Here is a 25,854-nt window from a genome sequence, read left to right as displayed (position 1 = left end):
AGGTGGATAGCTAACGCAGATGCTCTTTGAATGAATACAGGAAGGGAAGAGGGAAAAGGAAGTGAAAAGCAGAGACAGTATTAAATATAGCAAACCACCTCTTTCAAAAACTAAAAGCTTCTTTCACCTGTAATCTCATTTACCCTAGAATGGAGTAATTTAATGTAGATTAAGAAAATGAACTTAAGAACCAGATGGACTTTTAAATTCTGGCTCCCCCACTTAGTAGCTGAATGACTTAAACAAGTTACTTAACCTCTCCAGCTTCAGTAAAAGAGTACCTATCTCGCATTACTGTTAAAAAAATAAAATAATCTATGTGAAACAAATGTACGGAACCTGACATAAAGTTAGCATTCAATAAATGCAAGTTATTACTTCTACCTTATCTTTTACATCATCATTATTAAACAGATGCCAAAGGAGACCTATACACGTGTATAATTTTATAAAGATTAGTTCTTAGCTTTAATTTCTAAAAGGATCAGTGTCCCTGAAGACAATTTAAAATACCTATAGCATTTATCTTATGACTACTAACCAAACCATTACCTCCAGTCTAGCCTACACTTCATACAAATTATTTCCTAAAACTTTGCAGGATCATGTCATTCTCCTAAAATTATTAGTGGCTCCTGACAGCCTAGCAAATGGAGAGTCTGCAATCTGGCAATCAACGTTCCATACAGTATAACCCTAATCTACCTTCCCAGAATTACATCTCATTCCACACCTACACAAAATTTCTGCTTTAACCCACTGTATTTTAATACACTTTTCCATCTATATGTCCTGACCCATATCTTGGCTAGAATGTTCATCTTCCCCATTTAGTCCTATCAAAATTTTGCATGTTTTTTAGATTAAAATCCACCTCCTCTTTGAAATCTCCCTTGACTACAGCAGCCAAAAGCAAGCTCTTCCTCCCTTAAACTCCTATAGAATCAGGTCATACTGTAATTACTGTATTTTATGGGTACATTTATTATCTCCCCTTCTAGACTGAATTAAGATCCCCTTGGAGACAGAAGATATCCTTTCTATCTCCAAAACAACTACCATTTATTGAACAGATATACACTATTTAAAACTTATTCTTCACCATGGAGGTTTTATGAGGTTGGTGTCATTATCTCTGTTTTATAGATGAAGATGAAGAACCCAAGGCTCAAGGATGTTAGAAATATGCCCAAAGTCACATAGCTGCTAAGTAGCAAAACAAGCTTTTCCCAAGCATGTTTCATGAAACATGAGATATATGGAACGAACCCTCGTCGGGGAAAGCTCTCAGGTCAACTAAGTTTGGAAGACTAACAAAGCTAAACCATTATTTTTACCAAAGGGCTTCTCAAAGCCTTTAGCAAGCTGCTGATATGCTTTATTAATCTCCAACAGGGCATGTGTTATATTTCCCAAATGTATTTGGGGATAAAATCCCCAAGGACCATCAGCCTTATAGGACTAGTGTTCCATTTCAGCAATGCGGCAACATGTTGTCTTTGCACATAGTAGGCACTCAATGTACATTTCTTAAAGTTACTCCTCATACAAAAGTAACATACTAATGTAACTCCATATACTAAAGTAAAGAATAAGGTAATGTCACTCCACTTACAGCAGGTGGTCTCAAGTATAATAATTACTGAACAGTATTCAAATTAGCTGAACAGTATTCATTAGACATTCTAAAAACAAGATTAAAAAAAGCACTACCTGTGCTTTTATGATATGCATGAATCTTGACATCAGTTCAGGACATTCAAGGAGGAAGTGAAAGTGGTCAAATATAATCTTGGGATTCCTAAAAGAAAAACACATTGTTTACATGGATGGGAAGGATGAGCAGCATTAAGTGACAGGCAAATTTAGATATACAGATATTGAAACAGAATAAAAATACATATTAATCCACACCTACTACACTTGTACTTGTCATTGAGCATTTTTTGAATAGTAACAGAAGTAACATTTTTTCTGTTGAGATAAAAACTGTAAGAAAAGAAAGAAAAGGCTACAAGAGTAATCCATGAAACCAAGAAAGCTTTACCTGTTAACAAAGCATTTTAAAACTTCATCATGTTTGCAGACAAATTCAATGAAACGGGGTGAAGTCATTCTGTGGGGGGTAAAAAACAATCAGAACACACAGACCAAAGTTGGTGATATGGCAAATGTGACTATGTGTTGAATTGGACTGGCTCCTACACACACAAAAAATGGGGTTTGGATTGTCTTTATGGAATCTGAGGCATGCTTAGTCGATTTATAATATGAAATATATATATATATATATATATATACACACTCAGATATATATATAAAATAACTTTTCATTAACAGATGATATAAACAAGTGACTTTCTAAAAACCTTGAAATTTTAAGCATCTCTGTCTCTATGTTTCCAATACATAGTTAAATGATCCTATAGAAAGTGACATTCACCATCCTACATGTTAATAACATAAATGATGCTTAAAACTCAAATATTCTGTACTAATTCCAGATCAGTTCAATGAGTATCCTAAAGATCAGAAAACAACCAAAAACAGCAAAGTATCATTTGTTATTTCTGCAATTACAAAAGAAATTATAGCTTTTCTTCATCTATCAGAAAAGGAAACAATAAGCACGTAGCGTAAGCCCAGATAACTGGGTTTTCTCTACTCTGTAATGCAAGTGCCTGACTTAAGGTTTGATTGGTGAAGTATCCACTTCAAAGATGGCTATCTCGAATAAACACAATGCCAGGCCCACAACTAGATAAAGAGCCAGGATGCCTCCCACTGAGGCTCCTTTGTTTCAGAGATCTTGGTTAATTTTGACAACTGACCATTTGGGCTACTTGTTTTTTTCTCTTCTCATGCTTTATACTCCCACTCTTACGTTTACATTCACCAACAGTGAGCCCTCGAAACCCTCGTACCCTGCCCTCGACCCCAGGCTTGCGTGTGCTCTTTCCCTCTTTCTCCCTCTCTCCCCCCACTCCCCCCTGATGACCTCGCTGTGTGGCCCCAGGTGTGCCATGTAAGTTCCAGGTCCTATAAGTAAAAACACTTTTTTCCCCCAAAGTTTTCAATGGTTATTGCTGAAGGACATCCTGCAATCATATTAAGAATCACAAGGGCCAGTCCAGCCACAACATTGGTTATTGATAGGCGTACTCAGCAGGACTGCATGATTGCCCCGCAGTAAGCCAAGAGGAACGCCCTTTAGCTGCAGCTGGCTTACTACCACCTAACTCAGGTATAAGTAACATCATCTGGGAAAGGAGCACCACTTGCTGGGGATCTGCCTTGCAGCAACGTGCTTTTGCGTACTGCCTCTGTCATGTGTTGCCTGAGACACAAAACCCAAAAGGTCACAGCTGCCAACTGTCTCCTCAGAGCAGTATGATCAAGGCCATCTATGGTCTGATGAGACGATGAGACCACTAATTATACAGGCCTTGAATGACTATTAATATGTGTGAGGATCCTCTTCGCCTCAAGGCCAAGGAGAGCTAAGGAGAGTGAACTGGACAGCAAGGCTGTTACCGCAAACCAAGGAAAGGCTCTGGGCTAAAGGCACGAGAAGATTCCCGTAGGTGAGGAGGGGAGACCTCTGTCTGTAACCACGGTGTCAGTATGTTGTGCCTAGACTGAGTGTCCTAACCTAGCACAGTAAAATAGCCTCACGATGGAAACCCATGACACCACCTGAGGGAAAATACACCAGAGGCCTAGGGTCTGTGTCACCACTTCACTCACTACTGTCACTCTTTGTCCACTAACCCAATGGGATATCAGGTCCAGTCCCTGGTATAACGCTACTAAAAAATGAAGCACCAGTGCCTCCTAAGAACACTGAGGAGGTACACCGGCTCTTTGATAAACGCAAAACCCCTTGGTCGCTTCCTGGGCATTATTCAATGCTATGCATACTAACATGCCAAGAATTTGATATTAGTGGGTTGGCCAAAAACTTCATTTGGTTAATGAATACGCTGTTCAATAACGTTCTGGGTGAAAATGAAAAATGTGTCTTTTATTTTTACTTAAAACCAAACTAACTTTTTGGCCAACCCAATACATTCCAAAAGCCTGGGGGCTTTTCCCAAAGAGCCTGAGTATCTGGTGCTAATAGAGGCCGACCACAATCCTGGAGTATTCTCTTGGGACACCTGGAAAGGAAAGCAGCCACCTACAAAGGGGCTCACAGTGACGTCATCTAAAATTTTCCAGTAACAACACATAAGATTAAGGTAACAGGAAAAAAACAAGAAGTAGAAACTGAGTTCAAAAACCACTCCTTAACTGATATTCAAACCCTTCTCAAAGATTTTATGCAACAGGAAGAGGAGAAGGGAGCAGACTACTGCAGGTTTTCTTGTTTGTTTGGAATGAGCTCTAAATTGTTGCGACCACCAAAATGCATCAACTGGTCAGTATCTCTAAAGACCCTAAAATCCATAACTTTCTTAAAGATCCACCTGGACTACAAGCTTGTTTCCTCCAAGAGATCACAGATGCTGAGCCCCTTTCCGCTTTCCCCTGAACAGGGCAGAACTAAGAAAAACGCCTCACAAGGCATCCCTGCCACCAAGGCAAAAGCTGACAGGGTTAGCAAGGCCTCTAAGTGAGGAGAAAAAAAAGGATAGGAGAAGGCAAAAGCACCCAGAGCCACCAATACTCATACCAGGGCACCTCCTCTCCTCACTTGGATATTTAATGCCTGGCACCATGCCGACTCTTCCATACTGCGAAGGCTCGCTGTGAATGGAAAACATTACGATGAGGCCCATCTCCTGCTGTGCAAAACTGGCATGGTCCAATGGGTTTATCATTTCCATGACCATAGTGACCCAAGTGACCCCCTCTTCATTTCCAACCCTGGAGAAGCCCCGTTTGACCCTGAGTCCAGGGAATTATTTTTACAGGACACTCCCCCTAATTACAGGTTGGCCCTACTACATTTTATTGGGACTGCCAAAACCATCCAAAAGGCACTAAAAATCCTAGGAGGAAACTTACATTCTTTCTCTGTCCCTTAAGATGTAAGTCTTACCATGTTTTTGAAATACAAATACCCTAGGAGGTAACTAAAACTCAGCCCACAATCACCTGAGCCTGAAGGAAAAAGAGAAAGGGAAAGAGGCCTTTTAAAATATAAACTGTTGTAAAACCTCTTACCCAAAATCTAGTCCACACCCTCCTTAAGATAACTTGTCAAAGACAAATACAAATCTTAAAAGTCTTCTCCACAAATATTTGTAAAATGCTTTAACCACTGGAGCAGGTAACCTTAACTTGTTCCATCTGCCAGACACAATTTGGAGTCAAAGGTAGTCTATAAACTAGTAAGTTGTATATTGTTGTACCTGATCCACAGCTAAAATTTTGGAACGGAAGCGATAGGGTCTCTGTGTCTGGCTGCATGTTTATGTATGTCTATACAGATGTACGTTATATGCAAGTGATTTTTTTTCTCTCTACCTCTGGATGGTATTGCCAAAATTAATTTGTAAAAGAGCTGTATTTAATTGGTTTAAAAATAAATACTATGAATTAAGTATTCCTAAAACTCAGTAATAAAGAAACTAACCCTAACGGTTTTCAAGTTCATGTGATCTGGGATAATCTTCTGTAAATAAAAGGTAGTTTAAACTTGCTGGTTTAAGTTAAAAAGGCATATCTCAGATTTATCAACATTAGATATAATGCAGACATGAAGCTTTTATTCTACTTGGGTTTACAATTCAAATAAGTTCTTATTATCTAGGTTACACAATTTGTCAGCAAGAAAAATAGCTTGGGATGATGGCCAATTTTGTCTAATGCCTAGTGAGACTTTCATGAGTAATCTAAACATAATTGTTAAGAACAAGTGATTTAAACAGATGTAAGTGGAGTAACAGTTTAGGTGAACTTTTCAGCAATAGCTATGTTTTATGGTATGTCTACTTAAAAAGAGTTTCCCAAATCTCTTTGGTAACTTAAAAACTTCAGAGTTTTGCTAAGTTAAATTAAATGATGGAAAATTTACTGAATATCTAGGTTATTTCCAAATAAGGTAAGATATTGAAACATTAATTACTGAACATAGGTTTATCCACTTTTGGCTTTCTATTACAGAGGAACTAATGATAAATTTGGTTCTCTTAGTAAACATGTCTTGTACCACACTGAAAAATTAAACTATACGGAAGCACTCTAGTGGATATCAGATTCTAGTCCTGTTAACTGTCTTTGAGGTTTTCTTTTTCTACCTTTAAACTGGACTGGATGCTGAATTTTCATTTCCTCCAATATCTAGCTACAATTCTCCAAATTAATGTTTCCAATTTTTCGCCCACCCTTCTCACTTGGAATCACTGAGAACTAAAACTGCTCCTTTTCCAGAACCATACAATATAAAGTAGGGCAACTTGATGTAAAATTCAGAGAAACAACAACAGTAGCTCATATATGGACAATCTTTGTGCCTGTTGCTATATGGGCCACTCAGAAAAATCACCAGATACATTCAGACTGCAAACCAGGAATATCTAGCAGATTGCCTCCACTTTATCCACTTCAAAGAGGCATCCACTTCAAAGAGGCATCCGCTTCAAAGATGGCTATCTCGAATAAACATAATGCCAGGCCCACAATTAGATAAAGACCCACCCCTCCATCTCCAAGCTCCTTTGTTTCAGAGATCTTGGTTGATTTCAATAACTGACCATTTGAGCCACTTGTGTTTTCTCTTCTCATGCTTCAAATTCCCGCTCTCATGTTTTAAATTCACCAATAAAGAGTGAGCTTTCAAAACCCTAGGCCTCTACCTTCAACTCCAATAAAAAGAGAACCCCAGGCCCTCGAGCTTTCTTTCTACTGGCAACCTTGCTGTGTGGCCCCAGGTGTGTCATGTAATTTCCACGTCCTGTAAGTAATAAACCTTTTTTTTTTTTCCAAAGTTTCCTGATGGTTATTGCTGAAGGGTGTCTTGCAATCATAATAAGAACCACAAGGGCTGCTCCAGCCACAACATTGGTTATTGATAGGCAGAGATCAGCACACAAAACAAGCAGAAACCTTCTTACCCTGGAGGCATCTGACAAGAACAGCACATGTAAAAAGCTTGAATGACAGCACTTAGCCGGTTAGCTGTCATAGAAATAACATCCTGACAGTCTGCACTGGCTTCCTGTTTCCCTCCAAGAGCATCTGGTTTAGATTCCCCTGTGCCAGTGGATAGATTTTCATAGCTCCCAGGTCCTGGAGGTTCAAATGCAGGAATGGAAGTACCATCTTGATCTTGGCCTTTTTGTTTCAGTAAAATAGAAGTGATATCCGTTGAGTCCTTTTTGTTTTTCATTAATTCTGTAGCTATTAAAACTAGCCATTCATCTAATGAGTGCCAAAGCAATTCAAGAGGCTAAGAAAAAAAGAAAAGTGTTTTTTTAAAAACATCATTCTTAAACTGCAGGATAAAAAACCCACTCAGACAAATATTATAGAAGAGAATATTTACTCTAGATACTTTTATTTTCCCAAGTTTATGTGTCAGCAATGCCTAAAGGTAAGTAACAAAAACATAAACCTCATATAAATGACAATTTCTTCATTTATAGCAAAAACTTAATTTGCATTTATTTATTCCTTAGAATAAAAAAAGGGAAATTAAACTCTAACAAAAAAAAAATGTATAAGCAATATTTCTTCTTTTAAAATTTTTCAAATATTTAGTTTTAAACCATACATTACTTTTATGATTACAATCCCCCTAACCTTTACTGTATTAATGTGTCAACTATTTTTAATTATGTTGTTTTTCAATTAAAAAAATGAGAATTCATAAAGAGCTTAATAAACTTAGTTTACTGCACTCTTTACATGGAACCTCTGAGATTTTGAAAATTTATGACGAGAAACTTTAAAATATGACGTGATATTTACATGCACACACACACACACACACACACACACACACATATATACAGGCATACCCAACCACACACAATCCATCTCTAATAACTAGAAATTATCAAATATTGGCTAGCAAATCCATATTTCAAAGTAAAGATTAACAGCTTAATAAAAAAGGAACAGACAGGAGTAAACAGGTTCTTATTTCTATACTATTTAAAATATTCCTTTTGAGAATAATGAGATGTCTTTTGTAAATTAACAGCAAACGAAATTTTATCTTGCAAATATTATGTGATCGCAAATGCTATAACAGGACTAAGTACTAGAGAAAAATGAAATACATATATCATCTCTAGTAAACAGTAGTTTTCAACACAAGAAGAAATATAAATGCCCAACTACTATTAAAAGACATGCTACTGCGGACCTAATGTACAGCATCATCACTATAGTTATCAATACTGTATTGTACACTTGAAAGTTGCTATGAGAGTAAAGCTTTAATGTTCTCACCACAGCAACAGCAACAAAGTGGTAATTATGTGAGGTGAAGGATGTGTTACCTAACCTTACTGTACTAAATAAACATTTTGCAAAATATACTTGTATCAAATCATCACACTGTATATACCTTAAAGTTACTCAACCCTATGTAATAGTTACAGCTCAGTAAAGCTGGGGGGAAAAAAGACCTGCTAGAACATTTTTTAATCCCAAAAAAAGATGAACAGTGGAGGCATAGGGGAGCAGGGGGGATAGTGGTTTAATGATCTCCCATTCCTACACTGTTCTAAATATTCCTATTGAGAGTGATAAATTGTCTTTCTACAAATGAATATAAAAGTTAATCTTACTTTTTGATTCTTATATGATCACACAACGCTACAAACTAGACCACGTGCTTCTGAAAGACCCACCCTAAATATTTCAACTAAAAGAAATAACCTGGGCTTCCCTGGTGGCACAGTGGTTGAGAATCTGCCTGCCGATGCAGGGGACACGGGTTCGAGCCCTGGTCTGGGAGGATCCCACATGCCGCGGAGCGGCTGGGCCCGTGAGCCACAATTACTGAGCCTGCGCGTGTGGAGCCTGTGCTCCGCAACAAGAGAGGCCGCGATAGTGAGAGGCCCGTGCACCGCGATGAAGAGCGGCCCCCGCTTGCCACAACTAGAGAAAGCCCTTGCACAGAAACGAAGACCCAACACAGCCATAAATAAATAAATAAATAAATAACTAGGCAGTTAACCTATCCATTGGTAGACCAAATTGGTTTGAAAAAAAAAAAAAAGCAATTCTTTGAAAAAAAAAAAATCTCCAACTATAATTCTTGATTTAAAAAAAAAAAAAAAAAAAGAAATAACCTTACTTTTAAAGACCACTATGTAAAGAGATTATACAACCATATTCGGAACTTTAGGAAATGTTTAAATAACCTGTTCTGCCAAGCAATTCTTTACAATTATTATCTAATAAATCCCCCTGCTGTTATTGTCAGCCTTTCTTCAGATTTCCAGAACACTCTCTATTTGAGAATAATCTACTTATTGAATTTGCAAACAATTAAATCACCCCTAAGTCTTCACTTAAAAATTAAACCAAAAAGCAAGATTTGGAAAAAACCCTACCAACATCAACAAAAAACCAGTTTACTCATTCAACAAATATTTAGTTAGTACAGCCTAGGTAAACAGGTAAGCAAAGTGAGAAACTAATTTCTGAGAAGCCCTTTCTGAGGTTGGAATGAGCACCCTTCTCCTGCACAAAGAAGGCTTTTCCACTGTTAGTCACAGCAGCTGGATGCCTAACTTCTTAAAGGGTCCCTGAACTGCTCAAAAGAAGGGCAAGAAGCACCAGCTGCCATCAACACTGACATGGTACCTTCACTGAAAATGTCTTAATTTTAATCATGATCCAAGTTTGGGTCTACAGTCTCTCTTCATGAGAAAAACATTAAGCCCTGCTATAAAAGATGAAAAGAACTTCTTATGTCAGCAAAACTATTTAGCTTTACATCAAACAATGAACTTCCAAAAAAGAAAGAACAGGTGGTGATGAAAAACTGCTCAAAACAAAAGGAAAAAAGGAATCATTGGCCTCTGAGTGAGAAGAACTAAAACCCAGAAAATCCCCACACTAGATAGAGATGAAGGCTAAGGCTGGAAGTGGCACCTCTCCTCACGTGCATGAGAGCGCTGAGCCTGAACTACAACCATCCTATTCTCAAATACTGACAACCTGCAAAAATTAGAGGTGAATTCTGAATAATTCCAGAAATAATATCCAAAAAAAGCCAGATCTGTGTAAAAGTGATAGTGACAATAAAGATACCGAGAAAAGCTAGAAAGAGTTTTCAATAAGGTAGCACAACAAAGAATTAAAAGAGAATGAGGGGGGCTTCCCTGGTGGCGCAGTGGTTAAGAATCCGCCTGCCAATGCAGGGGACACGGGTTCGAGCCCTGGTCTGGGAAGATCCCACATGCCGCGGAGCAACTGGGCCCGTGAGCCACAATTACTGAGCCTGCGCGTCTGGAGCCTGTGCTCCGCAACAAGAGAGGCCGCAATACTGAGAGGCCCGCGCACCGCGATGAAGAGTGGCCCCCGCTTGCCACAACTAGAGAAAGCCCTCGCACAGAAACGAAGACACAACACAACCATAAATAAATTAATTAATAAAAAAAAAAAAAAAAAGAATTTAAGGCTTCTCTTTAAAAAAAAAAAAAAAAGAGAATGAGGGAAAAAAAGAAGCAGTAAATCATCTTGGGCTTTTCTTTAGTTTTCTCTTTTTCCCACTGTTTATTTCTTCATTCACACATGCACTAAAACTAAATCCCAACCTTAAAGCATTTTTACCTAGGGAGTTGTCCCTTTGAAGAATTGTTCAGAAAATTCACTCCTCAATAACAAAAAGAATACTGTGAAAATAACTTTAGTTTCTAACTGTAGTAGCAGTCACAGACAGAAAGGGTTAAATTTTAAAAATTAAAAATAAACAATTGCGGGCTTCCCTGGTGGCGCAGTGGTTGAGAATCTGCCTGCTAATGCAGGGGACACGGGTTCGAGCCCTGGTCTGGGAAGATCCCACATGCCGCAGAGCGGCTGGGCCCGTGAGCCACAATTACTGAGCCTGCGTGTCTGGAGCCTGCGCTCCGCAACAAGAGGGGCCGCGATGGTGAGAGGCCCGCGCACCGTGATGAAGAGTGGCCCCCACTTGCCACAACTAGAGAAAGCCCTAGCACAGAAACGAAGACCCAACATAGCAATCAATCAATCAATCAATTAATCAATAAAAAAAAATAAATCTTTAAAAAAATAAATAAATAAAAAAAAATAAACAATTGCAAACCATACCTATGAGGCTTTTTATACTCATACATAATAATGATAAAAAACATCAATACAAAGTACCGTACATATTAACTGTTACAGAAAAATGAGTCAATGACCACGGAAAATATTAGGCTTCTTGGCACTATGAAAATATTACTTCATTTCATATTATTGAGTGATCTTCACCACAGAATTATATTCTACCTATAACAACGATTTGACAAGCATACATGATTTTCAAAACATTTCAAGTTAACAAGTCAAAGCTATAATATATAATCCCAAACTTGTTGGACAATTAAAAAAATTTCAAGATCCATGTGCCAAATGAGATACAAATTTGACAGGAAAGCATTACTAACTTAAACTTATTAATAGCATCTTGAAATTCTCTGTTAATCGGACTGTTCTCAACTCCATAATGTCAAATGCCACAATCCAAAAGATAAGATCTTAAAGTTAAAAGTTTCTCAATCTTTCTTGGCTTCCAAATTTCCAATTATAATTCTATGAAACCGTTAACAGTCACAGCTTACTACTCACAAAAAAAGAGCATATCAAGATTCAAGAAGCCTAAACTCTCTTCCCCATGCTCACCCTACTTCTATAACCAGAACTACTTTCTCCTTCAGATGTTCCAAAGTTCGAAAGGCTCTAGATAAAAATCTCTTAACACTGAAAGAAGGGCTAAGTGTTAAGATTAACTTAAAGGACTTCTAAGATAAATCAGAAAACTAATAACAGGATGTTAAACAAACCTACTACAAACACATGGCCTATAAACCCACTCATTCTTAATGGAAAACCCATTAGCTAAACCCAACAATAAAGTGACATAGTAACTAGTTAATGAACTAGAAAGTAGGGATCAATTGCTACCTTAGACAAAATGTGGTAAAAATTAAAATGGTATTTCCAATCTAAAATTGCAGCAACTCACCAGATGGTTCAGATTTTTACAACTTCAATCATCCCAAAATGAAAAGAAGACCTTAAATACATGGATGACAGTGTAGTTTCTATTTTTATCCTTGTAAGTGGGAGGGCAGATCATTTTGCCATCCTCCAAAGAGTCCACATTTAATTCATAAAATTAGATAGAAAGAGATTAATCAGTTCCTTAAGAGTAACACTTGTTAATGTTTTAAAAAACTGGCTGGGTTTGTAACAAAAATGTTTTACCAAAGTGACAGGTCAAAATTTAAGAGAAAATAAGTGCTCAGAGACAAAGGCAGTTGTCAAAGATACAGGAGAAAAAAAAAAAAAAAAAAACCTTAAAAAGAGAAATAAAGATACTAACAAATGAAATAAAAGAGAAGGAAAGAACTTTACATATTATATATATCATTGATATATAACAATGAAAACAAAGAGTCTGGATTCCATAAAAGAAAATCTAAAAGAAAAGCAATAATATTCTTTTCTACTCTGTTTTATCTGTACTGACTGGCTAGATAGAAAAATAACATTTAAATCAAGCACTAAACGCCTGTAAAGAGGTACTTAGCACATAAGTATTTTCTGATATCATTAGCAACAGATGGCAAATTGAAATTTTAACAAAAAAAAAGACGATAATAAATATATACTCAATTTGTCAATAGTGACCATATCTATACCTGGTTTGATTTTCATTCATCATTACAGATGAATAGAAGGACAAGTAGAAAAATCAATCAGGGGAAGATTCAGTAACTAACTGCATGAGTCATATTAGAACACATTAAGAACAACTTCCTGTAATATGAATGTTTGAGCAGTGAAACTCACTTAAAACAGCACTAACAAAACAGAGGATCAATAATTCAAATTTTACAAAGACAGGAAGTTATCACTTCTAACTAGTATTAAAGGAAGTGGTACGTTGAAAAGCTAAAATCTGAATTACAAGAAGATGCATAACTTCCTTCTTCCAGGAGATGGCACAATAGGGGGAAAAAAAGGAAAAAAAAGACACACACACACACACACACACTCGCACGTGCGACTGTGGGCAGAGGGAGAAGCATGCACATGTGTGGCTGAACACTCCTGCACCAATGTAAAAAAAAAAAAGAGCCTGAAGCAGATGAACAGATGCACAGAAACTGATACATAGCTATTCTAAAAGGTTATCATACCTATTCCAGGTATTAAAGAATTGACTAGTGTCAAAATGCTTGCAAACCATTTATTTGTGTCTGCCAAAAACTTGCCATGTAAGAATAGAATCATTTAGCATACATCATTAATTTAACTTTATATAACTTCAAATTTTATAGATAAGTAAAGCTGTCAATCACAACTAGTTTTTGAGGACGTGGCACATAAAAACATTTATATCACCTTTTGGATAGACAACCGATATCTATATAAATATAGACAACCTATATATTTTTGGGTATATATTTATACCCAAAAGATTGTTTAAAGAAATATAATTTCTCATGAACCCAAAAGCTAATTTTATACTATGAAAAGCTCTCCAGATAAATTACCTTTAAAAAAATAACCTGAAAACAATTATTAAATTACATATTTGTCCAAAATCTGAGTCATTTGAACATATAATGCCATAAAAAAGCATTAACAATAGCAATTATAGTCATGTACATTTTGCTTACTTCACAAAATTGTAATCTGACATGGTTACACTGCCTTGGAAATCTGTCTTCCAAGGATTCCATTCATAAATGTGCTTGTAAAGAAGCAGCAGCTGAAGCAATACAAAATACATTAAGAAAATACCTCAATGTTTCTTCCTTGAAGTTACCCAAGGAATTGTTAATAAACCCAATAAATGAAAGTAAACTTATTTTAAAAAAACATACACAGACACACACATAACACAAACGATAATAAAACCTAAATAAAAACTGGATGTCTTCTTTCTTTCTGAATGAGAAATATTTTTTAAAAATCGTGATGGCTGCATTTAGGAACTATAATCCAATTTTAAAAAGTAGATTTAATTATATTTAAACATTAAATACCTTTACCCTTAGAATAAAACACTACTGAAATTAAAATTTTACTTGTAAGAAAAACATAGAAAGCTCACCAAATGAGACTTGCTGCTGATTAGACAGAGATGAAAGGAGAAAGGTCTTAGTTTACAAAGTGTCAATCACTGGTATAAACCAAATTTACATCCTGTTTATGAGGTTTCCAATTAATGAATGTATGCTTTGTCAAATTCATCTCTTTTACATCTATCTTCCTAACAACATCATGTACTTTTCTGACCTTGAACACCTGGCTTCTTGGAGTTTTATTCCCATTGTAGCCCATATCGATTCCATTACTGGGAGAGGATGGACCAATTCGAAAGACATGACAAAATATCCTCACAATCCTTAAAAGGCTCTTCATTTGAGCATCATAATTACTAGATATGCTGAAAATAAAAATTAAAATATGAACAGATTAGATGGAATAAAACAAATTATATCTTAAAATACTTATTTTAAAACATTTTCATTACATTTACCATCTGTTTCATAATTTAACAAGTAAAATTTCTTTCCTGTCATGATATGGGATGGAATGTTTTGTTTACCAGGAAGTTAGCAAATGTACATTATTTGGATTGCATGTGAATGATTTATTTACTTTTAAGTAACTAGAATATAACCAATGATCAAAGCATAAAATATGAAGAAAATCACCAGTATAGAACAGTATATTTATAAATTAAACCAATTCTTTAGAACTCTGAGAACATTTCACTGAGAACCAACAGTAGGTATGTTGATTATGACCTTAGGCCAACCCACAACTGAATTGTAGAGGCTGAACTCTACTATTCTATCCATAACCCCATTTTCCCTAACCCATCCCAGAATAGTAACCAATTGTTCACATACAGAACATGTACAAATTGAATAATCTTAAAGTTACTATCTGTATCAAGGTGGTTCTCCATATAATGGGTTGTCTTATGACTGTATATAAATAAGGGAAATACATCCTACTATGAAAAAGACTGATCCAATTAATACTAAACTGTATTAAATATAATATAAACTTTCTTTGACTAATCAAAAAGCCCTTCAAAATCCCAGTGCCTGGGGATTGTTCATCATCATCATGAATATCAATCATTACTCTTCCACAGAGAAACTGTAGGAGTTAGGGTAAATGTGTATTGAATCTAATGACAGATCTTAAAAAAAAAACTTGTTGTTTTTCAGGGGTGGTTTTATTTTGAAACCTCCAACATCAGTTACCTTGTATTACGATGGTTACACAAAAGCAGAGTAAAGAGTTGCATGACATTTGGGCAGAATGATACGACTGCCTTTGCATAAGTTTAATCATCAAAGCTTACTCTATCTTCCTCAGTTCATTAAAATCTTCCTCTATGGTATTTTTAGGTATCCTCTAACATGAAAAACAATAATGATTAGTTATGTGGAAATAGCAAATGCCTATTCTAAGTATTCGGATTTGATAAGTGAAAAATCAGAGAGTATTTTCTCTTCTGGTGACAACTGAACCAAAATTTCCTGACATTTTTACTTCAACATTCATGTTGTTCTCTCATTCTAAAAATTATTAAATTGTTAAAAACAATACACAAAAATTAGCTATCAGTTACAAATGTTAGTAAAATACAATAGCTATTGCTATCCATACTGTATTTGACTGGGACAGCTACAACACATTAGCAAAACTTTTTCTTTGTTCTACTAACTTTGAGTCAAACGTGTATAGAATCATTAGTTTAACTCGCACTGATTTTTACACATTTGCCTTTACAAAGTTGTTTTTAATGCTATATCATAAGATTGTTGAGACTGACAAAAGAGAAATGCAGTATGGTTGAAACTATTTCCTTCTTTTATTGTGTTGAAGCTGTTGGAAAAGTTAACTCCAATGACTCTCAAGTTCTTCTATGAGAAAGATGTGAATTTAATTTTCCTCTGTGAAATTACCATACATATAAATACTTGTTTTAAGCACCTGATTTAGGGAACTTCATGAGTTATCTTAAGGTAAGAAGTATTCTCTTATACAATGTAGTCTGAACATCATCAATTATTAATATAGTCTAATAACAATCTAATATTAAGATTATTAGACTATATTAATATTACTTTACCCAGTTTAAACTTCTTCCAAGTTCAGTCACTGATCCAAAAAATGTCATTTTTCACTTTCCAACCAGTGAAATATCTCTTTCGTATTATACGAAAAGATCATAAAATCCAAACTTCATCACAAACTGCTCCAGCTCATCATAAAATGATAATTTCTTCCCAAGCCACCAGGTCTCAAACTAAAAGTTTAAAAATTAGTTTCCTAATTCAAAGCCCTGTCAATGTACTTACCTTTGTTAATATAAGATTATACTTTCATTTAGTGTCTTACTTAGCAAATAGCTGTGAATTCTCTTTTCATTTGCACATTGGCAACTATCTTTACCTTCAATCATAAACATATAGGAAGCAAGATAACTCACTTACTTAGTGAAACACAACACTATGTGCAAAAGGGCCCGCAGTAAATATTTATTATCTTCAGCAAATATTCCTAGAATCACTTAAGACAAAAGGCTATCCATTTTTCCGAAAGTATGCTAAATAACACCTCAATCGTCGCTAATTAATACGTATTTGAATTATTTTCTTAACTAAAATATCTATTAAAATAAGTGGCCAAAATTACATCACATTGTGGGTTAAGAAACATAAAATGATTGACAAATGAACAAAAGAAAGACAACCTACAAATGTGCCATTAAACTAAACTGGCAGGGGGGAATGATTTGTATTCGAGGTCCTCTTAAGAATCTACTTTGGTAGCTGTGAGATAACAGAAAAAATATACATATTGTTTTCTGCCCCCACCCCTTTTCCTGGCACAGAGCTCCTAAAAACCCTGTAATTTCTGAAGTGATAAGTGCACTAGGAGCACCTTCTGTTCTCATATTGGGTCTTTGACCCTGGTTCCTGACACAGAGCTCCTAAATCCCTTGGAATTTCCTGGGTGATAGCAGTAGCTTTTACTCTAATGAGGCAACTCTTAGCGGGCTTTTGGATGGGGGTTGGTCACCAGAAAGACCAAGCAATGATTAGAGGCTTGGAATTTTCAGCCTTATCCCCCATTACCCAGAGAAGGGTAGGGGCTGGAAATGGAGTTAATGATCAACACACCCATGTGATGAAACCTCCACATAAAAAACAAAAATATGGGGGGGTTCAGGGAGCTTCCAAGTTGACGAACACATCCACAAACTGGGAGAGTGACATTCCCCAACTCTATGGGGACAGAAGCTCCTGTACTATGGACCCTCCCAGACCTCATCCTATGTATCTATTCATCTGGTTGTTCATCAATATCCTTTATCATATTCTTTAATAAACTGGTAAACAAAAGTAAGTGATTCCCTGAATTCTGTGACCTGCTCTAGGAAATAACTGAATCCAAAGGGGAGGAGGTCATGAAAACCTCTGGTCTGTAGTCAAGTAACAAAAGTTGTGGGTAATCTGGGGATCCACTAATTCCAAGTGGCATCTGTGGTGGGGGACAGTCCCCTAGGACTGAGCCCTTAACCTGTGGGATCTGATGCCATCTCTAGGCAGAACTGAGGTAAACTGTAGGACACCCGGCTGGTGTCAAAGAATTGCTTGGTGTGGGCAATAAAAACTCCCACCTCTGGTTTCCAAAGTGTTGTGGGTGTGGTAGTAGTGTGAGAGTAAAGGAGTGTGGATGTGGTAGTAGTGTGAGAGTAAAGGAGAAACACAGCAGGAAGACTAGGTTTTGCCAAGATGGTACCAATACAGTAAATTCTAACACAATACTAATACCCAATACTCGTTACCAATCCCAACAAAGAGATGTTTACAGACCAAATTGGCCATAATAACATACTCTATAAGACATTTGAAAGGTATCACGGTAAATGGTGAGGCAGTAAGTCTAGCAAGGTAATTTTAAAACTTGTTCTGGCACGGATCCCTCTTTCCTACCCTGTTTCTCCTGTTCCACTAATATCCCTGTCATTTTTAAGAGCTAAATTGGAGCCCAGGATCTGCTCTTTATTAATTAGTAAGGATGTAAATCCTGGTTTTTCTAGCCTAGCAAATCACTGAACTTCAATTTTCTTATATATAAAATGGAGATAATATCTAAATCACAAAGTTACTGTGAGGTTTAAAGGAAATAATGTATCTGAATGTTCTTTAGCTTATTAGAACCTGCTTAAGTACGTATTAAAGGTGAACTTAAAATAAAAACACAGAAACATAAATGCTTTCTGATTATTAGGAAGAGCAGAAAATAGGGCAGAGACTTAAGTAGAAAAAACAAGTTTTCTAATGTAGGAAAACAGGTTAAAGGTATTATGAGGAATTTAAAAGAGAACCATCATTATCACCAGCATCATCATCATCTCTACTACAGGCCAGACACAATGGTTGGCACTATGCTTACAGAACCTTATCATTTCATTCTTACAACAATTCATTAAGACATTTACTATCATTTTCCAACAAGGAAATAAAATCCTGACTAGACTGTAAATTAAATGTAGGGTGAGATCTTGCCTGTTTTACTCACTGTTATCCAGCAGATGGCCTAGTGGATAGCAGGCACTCAAAAATATGTATTGGATAGATGGGTGGATGATGAAAGGAAACTCCAAAAAGTTACTTGCTGGGGTCACACAGTAAATGGTGATGTCTGGATTAAATCTGAGTCTAGCTGACTCCAGAGCCCATGCTTTTACTCAGTATGTCTTAGAAAGTCTTCACCATGTAAATGGATTAACAGAAATGACTAATAAAAGGAGAGCATTATGTAAAGCTGGAATTCAATGAATCTTACAGACAAAGTTTAAAGTAGCCTCAAAAGTAGAAAGAGAATAATAGAAAAATTAGCAAATGGCATACTGAGTAGGACTGCTGAAGAAAGACTTAACAGCTAAAAAAACACAAGAAAGTAATCTTGGACCATGAAGTGTAAGGGGTCTTCTAAGCAAAAAGTACAGAGTGTGATTCTGGTCTGAAGTATATGAAAAGTACGAAGGAAGACAGGAATAAAGGGCTAACATAATGGACTTGACAATGTAGCTGATTTACAGAAGCAGCATAGAGTTGGGAGGAACAAAGTCCAGTTCCACATACAGAGGTGAGAGAAGACCACGACCTATTCTAATACTGTCAATGTATTAAAAGTTGACGTGAAAAGAAAACTATTGGGTTAGCCAAAAAGTTCATTTGGGTTTTTCCAGCTTACGGAAAAAGCCAAACGAACTTTTTGGCAAACCCAGTCAAAGGAAGAAAGCATCCATAACAGAAGTGGGCCAAATTTAAGCTAAGAAATAACACATTAACCATTTTTAAATGGCTGTTTACTCCTAACTGGGGTGACTAACCACATACAATCAAGCGGAGGTACAGGGAAATATATAAAGGCATTAACTTCATGGACTTAGTGATGAGCCATTAAAACCACAGAATTGGAAAAAACAAAGAACTGAACTGAGGGGGACAGTTCAGGGAGAAAACTTTATAAAGAAGCATGAGGGTATAATACTGCAAGGCTGAACAGTAGCCTATACCCAGTTTTGTAAGATTTTGATCAAGATTCCTAAACTACGTTCTTGATTCTTTTTTATGAACATTTTACTTACATGACTAGTCTAAGCAATCGTTTTCTAAAATTCTAGACACATAAGCCCAAATCCACTTAAGTAAGTCTCTACTTTTAGTCTCTTTAGACAGGCTAAAGTCTCCTCAGGAATAGCTGATTGCCCTGATCCTTTAAAACAAAACAAACAGTGATAACTCAACAAATGTTTAGAACATCTTAACACTGACAAAAGACATCAACAAAATAATCAACAAAATAAACTATTCCCAGAAAAGCCTAAAAAGTGACAAAGCTGACAGATATTGCTGCCTACTGATTTGCTTATATTGTGAAACACTTACCTAAGCAACTTATGACCATTTGTTGTGGCAACTTCAGCAAGGCTTGTTAGAATCTTTAAATACTGGTTCTCACTTTGCTGAGATAAATGCTCCAGAACTTGCCGTAACTAAATGTTTTACAAATAAAAAAATGTGATTACATAATAATCCACTAAACTTTGTCAAGAAATTAAGTACCTATTAGTTTACTAAGTATCCCAAAGCTCAATTAGTTGAAATCAAGTCCTTTACAGTTATTTGGTCTTGCATAAAATCAAAAGCTTATAGAGATATAAGATGACATACAATGTTTGTTCAAAATCACCCAGTGAAAAAGTATAAATAGAACAGAAATCACCAAGTTTATTCATGGAAAATTCATTCCAAACTTCTAAAAATGTAAGAAAAAAACTCTGTAATTATTCAAAGAGTAGAACTATTAACAAATACAGAGCTCAGTAAACTAGTGATTACTAATCGTAACATGATATTCCTCAGATTCTTTTCCTCTACCTATGGGAAATATTCTAATTATCTTAAGGAGAGATCAAAGGCACAGAGGACAGAAGACTCATAGGGCCAAATATTAGCATAAAGTTTATTAATTCTTATATAATTCATACTTAACCTATAATGCAGATAAGCCAATTCAAATTTCTTAATATTTATAATAATAAAATCAATAAACACATTTGTAAAATGCCATATACACCAAACATGAACAAAGCTTGTTCAGGGGCTTCCCTGGTGGTGCAGTGGTTAAGAATCCTCCTGCCAGGGGCACTGGTTCAAGCCCTGGTCCGTGAAGATCCCACATGCCACGGAGCAACTAAGCCCGTGTGCCGCAACTACTGAACCTGAGCTCTAGAGCCCGCGAGCCACAACTACTGAGCCGCATGCCACAACTACTGAAGCCCACATGCCTAGAGCTTGTGGTCCGCAACAGGAGAAGCCACCGCAATGAGAAGCCTGCACACCACAACAAAGAGTAGCCCCCGCTCACCACAACTAGAGAAAGCCCACGCGCAGCAACGAAGACACAATGCAGCCAAAAATAAATAAATTAATTTTTTTAAAAAAAAGCTTGTTCATTTACCAGCTACCAGCACAATTACATTACCATGTTTTCTCGGAGATCTTCATTCTGTGTCATTTGAATAATTGTCTGGAAAAGCCTAGGGTGATACTGAATTAATACTTCACAAGTCTCTCCATATCCACCCTAAAAACAAGATATAAAATTATCTAGGTTTAAAAACAAAACTCCTAAAGGAAAACATTTCTTCTATATATAAGTCTGAAACCAAATATGTGGGATTTACACACCAACCAATTCTCCAGTTCTCTGTGGATACCGATTGGGTGTCCTACACTTTAATTCAATTATCATGCTAACTGCCTAGAGTTAGGGCAGACCACACAGTAGGGTTCAGTCCCACAAGAGTGCCCCCCACTTCAAACGCCAATCACAAGTCCAGGTCACCCATACTTCTGAATAACCAGCTGTAAGTAAGGAACTCCCACGACCTCCTCCTCAGGTTTGATAATTTGCTAGAACAGCTCACAGAACTCAGGGAAACACTTTATTTACCACTACCTGTTTATTATAAAGGCTACAACTCAGGAACAGGCAAATGGAAGAGATGCACAGGGTAAAGTATGTGGGAAGGGGCACAGAGCTTCCATGCCCTCACTGGGCGTGCCACCCTCCCAGCACTTTGATGTGTCACCAACCCAGAAGCTCTCTGAGAACCACACGGTTTCGGGTTTTTATGAAAGTTCCATTACACAGGCCTGAATGACTAAACTCAGTCTCTAGCCCCTGACTCCTCCCCGGGGGTGGGAGAGGAAACTGCCTTCTAATTACATGGTTGGCTCATCTGTCAACCAGCCCTGTTCCTGAAGCTACCTAGGGCCTTTCAGCCACGGCTCATCTCATTAATATACAAAAAGACATGCTTATCACTCTGGAGATTCCAAGGGTCTTAGAAGCTCTTGTGTTAGGAACTGGGATAAAGACCAATATATATTTCTTATACTATCACAGGTCCTTTTAAAGATCATATTCTTAACAGAACAAAAATCTTTGCACCCATCCTCTCATTTGAGGAAAAAAAGTGAGCTTATCTGTCTGTAAGTTTCTCTTACAAAGTAAGGGACTAAGAATATATATTAACAACATACCTGTACACATAAATCCAGAGGGGTTACTCCATTTTTATCTGGCAGATATTTGGCTCCTCGCAACAGAAGAATCTGTGCTGTGTCTCTCTGACCATGACTGTACAGAAACAAAGTTTAAACATATAACCTTTTTAATTTTAAGTCTTTCTCTATAAATTATGGACAGTTAGTATCAATCAACAGAGGATTAATAATTTTTAAAAATTGAGAGGAAGATCTGAACTACAACCTCAACCGTCAGAAAAACTTCCCAACGTTAAGTCATAGTTTTACAATTTAGATAAGAAACTGGCCTACTGAATCTTAGAATTGAACTTGGGACACATTACCTACAATAAATCATAATATTCTGGGATAAGTTGCTGGTACTCAGGCTTATGCTTTATTTTTTTCTTCCAATCTTTTCCTTCTCAACTCTAGCCTGACCACCTTCCTACCACATACATCCAAGTCTCCAGACTTCTTAGTCCAAAAGAACCTCAATACTCAAAACAAAAGTACAAAAAAAAAAAAAAAAAAAAAGTACATTTTATGACACTTTAATATGTGGTAAGAAAATAAAAACAAAGGAAGGAGAAAAGACAAATATCAAAATGAGTAAATGGGGGGATTCATTAGCCAAAAATACTAACTAACTGCCAACCTTAATTTTATCAACCCACTCAGTTTGGCTTCTGCTGACAGCTATTCAATCTGATCTAGAATGAACAACTCTCATCCACATGCCCCATTCTCTCTAATTGCTCTTTCAAGTAGGTGTAACAACCACTCTTTAAGCTAGGAGGAAGCTGCTTTGGGGGTAATAATCACTAGACTCTACATTTCGTTATTAAATGAGCTAATCTGATCCTACACACAGACAATAAAAAATAAATTTATAATGCAGGGACATTAAAGTTTAAAGCTAATTTTACAAAATGCCCAAGGAAGTCATACAGTTTGGAAGAGTATCTGATCAAAGAATTTTATTTTGTAAATTGATACAGTCACTATGGAGAACAGTATGGAGGTTCCTTAAAAAACTAAAAATAGAACTACCATATGACCCAGCAATCCCACTACTGGGCATATACCTAGAGAAAATCATAATTCAAAAAGACACATGCGGGCTTCCCTGGTGGCGCAGTGGTTGAGAATCTGCCTGCCAATGCAGGGGACACGGGTTCGAGCCCTGGTCCGGGAAGATCCCACATGCCGCGGAGCAAATAGGCCCGTGAGCCACGACTACTGAGCCTGCGCGTCTGGAGCCTGTGCTCCGCAACAAGAGAGGCTGCGATAGTGAGAGGCCCGTGCACCGCGATGAAGAGTGGCCCCCGCTTGCCACAACTAGAGGAAGCCCTTGCACAGAAACAAAGACCCAACATAGCAATCAATCAATTAATAAATAAATCTTTAAAAAAATCCCCAAAAACTAACAATGCAAGCACAAGAAAGCCACAGGAGAACATCAGAGCCGACGCTTTCTCCCGCTCCCGATTACAGGCGCATCATCACCCACATGAAAAGGCAAAAAAAAAAAAAAAAAAGACACATGCACTCCAATGTTCATTGCAGCACTATTTACAATAGCCAGGACATGGAAGCAACCTAAATGTCCATCAACAGAAGAATGGATAAAGAAGATGTGGTACATATATACAATGGAATATTACTCAGCCATAAAAAGGAATGAAATTGGGTCATTTGTAGAGATGTGGATGGACCTAGAGACTGACATACAGAGTGAAGTAAGTCAGAAAGAAAAACAAATATTGTATATTAACGCATATATGTGCAATCTAGAAAAATGGTATAGATGATCTTATTTGCAAAGCAGAAATAGAGACACAGACATAGAGAACAAACGTATGGACACCAAGAGGGGAAAGCAGGGAGGTGGGATGAATTGGGAGATTGGGATTGACATAATACACTATTGATACTGTGTATAAAATAGATAACTAATGAGAACCTACTGTATAGCTCAGGGAACTCTACTCAGTGCTCTGTGGTGACCTAAATGAGAAGGAAATCCAAAAAAGAGGGGATATATGTATATGTATAGCTGATTCATTTTGCTGTACAGTAGAAACTAACACAACATTGTAAATATACTCCAATAAAAATTAATTTTAAAAAAAGAATTTTATTTTGTAGATGAAAAAAATTACTATTCAAGCACAAGTGAAACTAGAACTCAGATCTCTGGTCTTCTAGACCAATACTCTTCCCACAGTACCATTACCTAAAAAGGTATGTTATTTCACAAAGACTACACAGATTCCTCAGAAACTTAAAACAAACAAATAAAAACAACCTATTCTTTCTTTTCCACAAAATGACGCTGCATAAAGTATAACTGGACTTAATTTAAAAAAATAGGATCATACTAGGAAGCTGGTGGCAGACATCAGGTATATCACTCTCTTGATACTTTACTGTAATACTGATTACCTTCCTTAATACAAATATCGACAGACGAAAACTAACTTAAGAACAATATCTAATTTACTCCAGAAAAAGCAGAAAATTAAGAAAGCAAGTACATCAGCAATCCCTCCAAAAGCAACAGTAACTAATTTTACTAGTCTACATTAAGAAAAATCTTCATCAAGCATCATTTGTCATTTGTCAGCTGGGCGTGCTGGCCAACACATTATATATTACAGCTAATACGAATTACTTTATAATTAACACTGTTCTATTCCGTATAATACCTAAGTGAAAAGAAACTAACTTGAGCTTAATTTATTTAAGGAGTCAGTGATTTCTTTGCTAGGACCCAAGGTTCTGAGAAACCCAGATTTGCAAAGTTATTCTGCTCAACTTTAATGACATTTCTTTTACAGTTATTCATTATCTGTGTTAGATGTGTTTAATCTTTCCAACTAAACTATAAACTTCTTGACAATACCCTTGTTCTATAACACCAAGCATGGCTTATAACATGTACTCAATATACTTGTTGAGTTATATGATGGGCTTTAATTTTAGATACCATTCATCTGACAAGTAAGCATTAAATAAGGTACTAAGCTACACAAAAATAACAAAAAGACCTGAATCGTAATTTATTTAGGATTAATTTTGTACCACATATAGCAACAAGAATAATTAATATCAAGAAAAAAATACCACTATGACATTTTTAGAAAGCTGGAGTAATTTTGAAAACTACATTAAAATCTCATCTGTGAACAGGTGGCATTTCATTTCAAAAGTAAATTAAAAGAAATGATTGCTAATAATATATAAAATCTGCATAACTTCATTAGGGCCTCAAGTGCCCCATGTGTGATATTGCAAAAGATAAAGATTATCCTGTTACAGACTGCTCAAAGTGTCGCATGAAAGATTTTTCAGTTCAAATAACTGCAAAAATTTGCTCAATGAATAATTATTCTTTACAATTGAACTTATTTTTTTATATTGATTGAGATAATACTCCCTTCAAGGAAATGCCAGTGTATTTTCTGGAAACTAAGAAGTTGGCAAAGATTTGACTAATCAGAAACCTGTAGTGCTTCTAAAGCACTTAGAACTGATTTCTCAAGCACTTTCAAGTCTCCTAACTTCA

The 25,854-nt window shown here is 36.4% G+C and overlaps 1 protein-coding gene across 2 annotated transcripts in view; it reads right to left on the bottom strand.

Moving 5' to 3' along the window:
* Positions 1–25,854, bottom strand: part of HACE1 (HECT domain and ankyrin repeat containing E3 ubiquitin protein ligase 1) — a 95,121-nt gene that overhangs the window by 33,374 nt on the left and 35,893 nt on the right. For both annotated transcript variants that reach the window (XM_007190630.2, XM_028168710.1), the window contains 7 exons: positions 22,299–22,395; positions 21,235–21,336; positions 20,136–20,242; positions 14,443–14,593; positions 7,062–7,396; positions 2,048–2,116; positions 1,714–1,801 (listed from right to left, as the gene is read on the bottom strand). In XM_007190630.2, the coding sequence (XP_007190692.1) occupies positions 1,714–1,801; positions 2,048–2,116; positions 7,062–7,396; positions 14,443–14,593; positions 20,136–20,242; positions 21,235–21,336; positions 22,299–22,395 (949 nt within the window). The remainder of the gene's footprint in view (positions 1–1,713; positions 1,802–2,047; positions 2,117–7,061; positions 7,397–14,442; positions 14,594–20,135; positions 20,243–21,234; positions 21,337–22,298; positions 22,396–25,854) is intronic.

Source organism: Balaenoptera acutorostrata, chromosome 14 (genome assembly GCF_949987535.1).
Source record: "Balaenoptera acutorostrata chromosome 14, mBalAcu1.1, whole genome shotgun sequence".
Taxonomy (NCBI): domain Eukaryota; kingdom Metazoa; phylum Chordata; class Mammalia; order Artiodactyla; family Balaenopteridae; genus Balaenoptera; species Balaenoptera acutorostrata.
The sequence above is the reverse complement of the archived record's forward strand: the minus strand, read 5'-3'. Positions and strand labels throughout refer to the sequence as shown.